General features: G+C 41.7%; 1 protein-coding gene across 2 annotated transcripts in view; it reads right to left on the bottom strand.

The window, feature by feature from the left end:
- The window catches only part of wdr17 (WD repeat domain 17), a 69,419-nt gene that overhangs the window by 2,814 nt on the left and 59,940 nt on the right, over positions 1–6,665 (bottom strand). Inside the window, exon 32 of one of the 2 annotated variants that reach the window (XM_088341643.1) lies at positions 3,161–3,259. In XM_088341643.1, coding sequence (XP_088197769.1) covers positions 3,161–3,259 — 99 coding nt within the window. Of the gene's footprint in view, positions 1–2,784; positions 3,260–6,665 lie in introns of those variants that run through there. The other variant, XM_088341645.1, reaches the window with a different exon arrangement.

Below are 6,665 nucleotides of genomic sequence, written 5' to 3'. Positions count from 1 at the left end.
CTCTCCCTCTTTCTTTCGTTCTCCTTAATCTACTCGTCCGGCCTGCACTGTGTTCTTTTTCTATGTGGCTTTGAGCTAAAATGAGTCAGACACCCCTTGCTTAGAGAGAGTCAAATTCATCTCATTAGCTGCGCCGCTTATCCTCAGTAGGGTCGCGGGGGTGCTGGAGCCCATCCCAGCAATCATCGGGCAGTGGGCAGGGGACACCCTGAACTGGTTGCCAGCTAGTCGTAGGGCACACGGGGACAGACAACTCACGCGCTCAGTCACACCTAGGGACAATTTGGACCGGCCGATTCACCTGAAATGCATGTTTTTGGAATGTGGGAGGAAACCCACGCAAGCACGGGGGGAACATACAAACTCCGCACAGTAAGTCCAGGAGCTGGAGGTTCCCACGACCTGAGAGTCAAATGACTACACAATAAATTCCAGAAAGGCAGATAAACACAAGGAATGCAATGCAAGCTTTACTTCTCACAGCGATGAAATAAATACTGTAGGTTTTGACACGCTGACAAGATGGAACATTTGAAGCCGAGTCACACATTTATTATTATTATTATTTAGTCGTCCATTTTTCGAAAGTCCGGTACAGAGCCCTTCCTTCGTATGGTACAAACGTGGGTAGCTCAGTATTCACTTCCTTGAAATGAACAATGGAATTAATAACGAGGGATGCACATTAATTATCGAACAGAGCACTATTTTCATTTTCGGAAGTCGTACGGAGTGACGCAACTTGGTTTTGTCCCCTCTCTGCCGCTTCCTAGTGGGCATTTGGAGAACTGGCACAGTACTGTTCGTGCAGACAGTGAGCATAGCCTAGGATGTCTACCGGCGTTCCTTATCCATATATTCGCTTTACTCACCCCACTGCTTAACTATGCCGACCCCTGGCCCACCTATACACTCTCAATCGCTGGATACAGGAAGCAAAACTAGGAAGTTGGGCTTCTTTGATGTGTGGACAGAAATCTGAACAAACTCCTGCCATCTCATGATAAGGGGTTGATAAACAAGTCATCTCCACTGACTCAAAAGGTAGAGTGCTCGTCTCGGGACAGAAGGGTCCCAGGTTCGATTCCCGGGTCCTCCGGGTTAACTGTTGAAGAGTCCTTGGGCAAGACACTGAACAGGTAATTTGTGGGGGTGTGTTGTCGATTGAATTCAGATCGGCAGCTCTGGTTTCGCAGTGTCTTGAACGCAACATTGTATATTACGATTCTGTACTAGAAGTGTGTTTGAAGATGCCAAATTCTTATACTTTTGACAGTGTGTACTCCTTTTGTGCTGGCTGCCATAAATTTCTATATACAGTGGAACCTCGGTTTTCGAACGCCTCTCAGTTCGAACAAATCGGAGTCCGACCAAAAATTGAGAAAAAATCTTGCTTCGCTGTTCGGTCAAAAAATCGGAGTTCGAACGCCGGTAATGCGTGAGTGCGTACGCTAGGGTGCGATGCTGAGCGGCGTACGGGTGTTTTAGCCCCCTATTATGCCTCCGAAGAAAGTCAGTGCAAGCAGTTGCTTCAGGTGAAAAAAGAAAAGTAGTGCGTGCAACTATTGCATTTAAGAAAGAAATAATAGCAAAATATGAAGGAGGTGTGCGAGCGCCTTCTGCTGACCACCACAAAGATAAGAAATCCTTTTCATAATTATTTTCTTTATCCTTTTTTTTTTATTTCCACACGTTCATGTTAGCGTAATCTTTCGTACGTAAGATTACGATAACGCGAACGTACGATTAGCCTGGGTTAAACATTCAAGGTAAAGATTCAGGGTGTTGGAACGGATTAAAACGATTTACATTATTTTTAATGGGAAAAGTGATTTCGGTGATCGAACAAATCTGATTTTGAACAGGGTTCTGGAACGGATTATGGTCGAGAACCCAGATTCCACTGTAATTGATAAAAGTTCGAATTTATCGACTTCAGGAGGTAGAGCAATCGTCTTGAGAGGTCCTAGGTTCGATTCCCTAGCTCTTCTGAGTTAAATGTCGAAGTTTCCTAATGCCCCTTTGCATGGCTGACTTCGCTATCGGTGTGTGAGTGTGTGTGTGAGTGGGTAAATTCCCAAGTCTTTGCTCTGAAAATGCTGGTCTACGAGTGAACCCAAGAGCCAAGAAGAAATCCGCAGGTTCGAGAGTGTTCTCCATTCGGGCCCCGGTGATGTGGAATGCTCTTCCCCCTGAGATTCGATCTGCAACCTCAGTGGAAATGTTTAAATCTAAGCTTGAAACACACTCATCCTATAGCTTATGAATAACCTAAATTTCACGTTGACAATATCTGTGTTTTGTTTGTTAATGCTAAATCCATTGCAACATGGTCATCCTAAAAGAGGTACTACTCCATGTGCAGTCCCTTCTCAAGGTTTCTTCATTTTCCTCATGTTGAGGTTTTTGAGTTTTTCCTTGCCCTCATGTAGGTTTTAGATCAGGGGATGGTATCATAAGTGTGTGCAGCTATTTGAGACTCCTTGTGATAAAGAGCGTCACAAATAAACATGACTTGACCTCATGTTGGTTTTAGATCAAGGGATGTTGTCATAGTAGTCTGTAGTCTGCAATAGTCTGGTTTGTACAGCCATTTGAGACTCCTCGTGATTAAGAGCGTCACAAATTAACATGACTTGAAATGTTTTTGAGTTTTTCCTTTCCCTAATGTAGGTTTTAGATCAGGGGATGGGGTCATAATAGTCTGTAGTTTGCAATAATCTGTGCAGCAATTTGAGACTCCTTGTGATTAAGGGCATCACAGAAAAACATGACCCTACTAAAGTGTGAAGTGCAGTGTAAAGCGCTCTGGTGGTCCTCAATGGCTGGTCTAAGTGCTATAAAAATGCAGTCCATTTACCATTGACCAATTGGTTGATACTCCAACTTCATTTACTCTTTGAAGACACGTATACCGGATATAATATAATAATTTCCTATCATATACCGTAAATTCCGGACAACCGTGTGCACCAGATTTAACCAGGAAACTCAATCTTTGTACAAGCAACACCGAATTTGAAGCCCGGGTAAAAAGTGAAATCAGTCACATCAATTTGTGACATTTTCAGCCCACCCGCATGGGGAATTCGGCATTGACGCTACACACCGTTTTGTGGACTGTTCGTGAGAGAGGGTGTCAGAAGGGGTTTATTCGTACCCCAGTACCAAGTGGAGAAAAAGGGTTGACTTTTGCCCACATCAGAGCATCATTGAGGGAAATCGCTGATTTGCCATCTTCCAGTAAGAACACTGGACCCTGCGGGGAGATGAAAAAGAGGAAAAAAGGCATATTTTAATTAAAAAAAAATATATATATATACACAAAATTGCAGTGTCTGCTGTTGACTGTACAAACTCAAAACTATTCTGTATTTTCAAAAGAGGTAGATAGATGGATACCGTAAATTCTGGACTATAAGCCGCTACTTTTTTCCCAAATGTTCAGCCCTGCGGCTTATTCAGTGAAGCGGCCAATTTGTGTAATTTTTCTAATGGCCACCAGCGGCGCTGGAGTATAAAAGGTAAGATTAAGACCAGTAGAATATGTGCGCCAAGAAAGACTGCAACCTCTAAGTATATGCATACATTGTCTGTAAAGTTAAGGTGCGTTCCGATAATGAGGGAGACGCCCTTGATGGCGATAGTTATGAGGAGGAAGTTGAGGACGATCTACCGTGAATTTCACAATTACGGGATGCTTTTTTTTTTGACAGGCACGTTCGATGCATTGCGAGCGTGATCCTACTAGCGTGTTGGTACCTTTCAAAGGCACGGTTTGGGATGAAAGTTGTATTATTATTATTAAAGCTTTGAAAACTCTCTCGGTGTACCGTCTTTCTTCGTAAATATGTGTAACCATGTACTGTATATTTTTGTAATGTATTTATTTTAGAGATTTATTCTGCTATGTGTTCTACAGACGAATCAAAAAGAAGGGGCGGAGCAAACACGGGCTGATGGGAAGTAGGGTAAAGCTGAGTTACCGGTAGATCCGTCTGTTGTCGCGGCGGACAATAGTGGATATATATATTTTACCCACCCTTAACTTTGGAAATATACATTTTGTTTCCTTGGATTACTTTCAACGGGACCCGGACTTTACAAGTCTGCATCATACGTTAATTACAGGAATCATTTTCCATTAATGATGCCAACTGTGGTTCTAAGATTGTATACGATCTATGCAGTTACAATCGTGGAACTTGCAGCCTGGTCTGGGTTAAACTTGTGGTTATGTCACATCTTTTAATGCGGGCTTACGCGGCTTATACATGGGTGCGGCTTGTGTAAGTACAAAAGTGGCGAATTACCTAAAAAGTGGAGGGTGCGGCTTATAATCAGGTGCGCTCTTTAGTCCGGAATTTACGGTAGATACTTTATTCATCCCCGCAGGGAAATTCACATTTCCAGCAGCATCGCTGCTCTGAGAACAATACAATAATAATGCAAAAAGAATGCAATATACAAATACCCGATGTGACATGCTAATACCCACTGTAGCGTGTTATATAGGGTATCTAGATAGTGCTACACAGAATACACATTGCAATAAAATACGGTAATATGCAATGTAGGGGGTGAGGTTTAATGTGGGCCTTTACTCCGCCGGGTGGAGTTAAAGAGCCTCATGGCATGAGGAAGAAAAGATCTCTCCAGTCTGTCCGTGGTAAGATTAAACGATCATAATGGTAAAGGGTCTGCATTTATGTAGCGCTTTTCAAGTCAATGAAGACCTCTCAAAGCGCTTTACAATGTGCTTCACACTTACCCATTCACACACACACACTCACCTTATGATTAGCGTAATTTCCGGACTATAAGTCGCAGTTTTTTTAATAGTTCAGCCAGGGATGCGACTTCTTTTCCAGAGAGACTTATATGGGAAATTATTAACACATTATTACCGTGTATATCCTTTCACATGTTATTTTCACACCAAACCACAAGAGGGCGCTCTAGGCCTGTGTTCATCATTTCAACATTACCCACTCTAGCATACGCAAACGTCACTAAAATGACTCCTATCTCATTTTTGGGGGAAATGTGATAGAACAGTTCAGCACAGAGCATTTGTAACTTGTATAGTAGTCACTTTTGGGAAAGTTGAAAATATGTACAGTACTGTTGTTCTTTTCTCATCTTGAAAGGCAATTTCTATTACATGCATGTAATTTATACTTTGGTGCGACTTATACAGTGCTGTTCAAAATAATAGCAGTGCAATGTGACTAACCAGAATATCGCTTGTTTTTAATACCGTATTTTCCGCACTATAAGGCGCACCTAAAAGCCTTTATTTTTTTCAAAAGCTGACCATGCGTCTTATAATACAGTGCGCCTTATTTATGGATCAATATTAATTCGCAAAGTCTTGCAACTAACTTGCAGCAGCCAACTAGATTTTCTCCCGAACGCCAATCATCATTTGAATGGATCACTATTGGCTAAAGTTATTCGGAGGTCAAGGGGCGGATCCTTTTTATCATTTACAGGCTGGCATTGGCTTAAACGGCAAAACAAAGCCTGCAATTGGCCAAAAAAGATGAATGCGTATAGCACGTGGCTGACGGCATACAGAAAGCATTTTTTTACTATTTTGTATTTGTAAATATTTTATTCTCCTGGATTTATTAAAACTCACGGATATAAGAGGACCACGGCTGCACATTATTATGAACACAACGACTTCGGTGAGCTACTCCGGCTATATATATTATCCCTGTATCTTGTTTCAGACTGAACTCGATGTTTCTGTGATAAGCGGTGCAGATAATGGATGGAATGGAGTGTCTATTTTTAAATTAAACTCAATTCCAAGTGTTTATTGTCATATATACAGTAAAGTTGCAAGCGAAAAAGAAAATGGAAACTAAGGAATGGTTGGCATTTCTTGAATCCCAAGACTTTAACCTTCCGAATGATAGAACGATGCATTTGAGTGACATCGTACGGACACTGTTTCCGTACATGTCTGAGACACGTATTTGCGTCTTTGCAAGCTTTGGGAATGTTAAGGGGGTAATAAGTTGGACTGAACTATCTGACTCTTTTGTCGACGTTCCCATTGTAGCGCCTTATAATCCGGTGCGTCTTATATATGTCAAAAATAGGACCAAAAACGATTTTTTCGGGGTGCGCCCTATAACCCGGTGCGCCTTATAGTGCGGAAAATACGGTATATTTTTTTTTTGTTACGTGCCAGACAAGTTACTAGTTGGTGTAGTGGTTTCTTAGAAAACAAACAAGACCAGGCATTCATAATTGGCACTTTCAGAAGGCTGTGCAATTGGGCAAATGGTTCAAAGTGGTGTGTAAAAAAAAAAATAGCAGTATCTGCTGTTGATTGTACAAACCCAAAACTATTTTATATTCCCCAGATAAATGTAGCAATCCTAATATTTAGTTGCATGACCACAGTTTTTTTTTAAACTGCTTAACATATAAGTCCATGATCTCTGGTATGCAACATATGAGCCCAATAGGAGAAACATGCCCAGACCATGATACTTGCACCACCATGCTTCACTGTCTTCAATGTCAATTCATTTAAATGTCTTGGTTTTGCTTCAAAAACAGCATTTGTGTTTTAACCCCACAGGTTCTCGATTGGATTGAGATCTGGGGATTGGGCTGGCCACTGCGTAACCTTAATTTTATGGGTT

This window comes from Urocampus carinirostris, chromosome 8, assembly GCF_059441175.1.
Source record: "Urocampus carinirostris isolate Australia breed hairy pipefish chromosome 8, RoL_Ucar_1.0, whole genome shotgun sequence".
NCBI lineage: Eukaryota > Metazoa > Chordata > Actinopteri > Syngnathiformes > Syngnathidae > Urocampus > Urocampus carinirostris.
The sequence above is the reverse complement of the archived record's forward strand: the minus strand, read 5'-3'. Positions and strand labels throughout refer to the sequence as shown.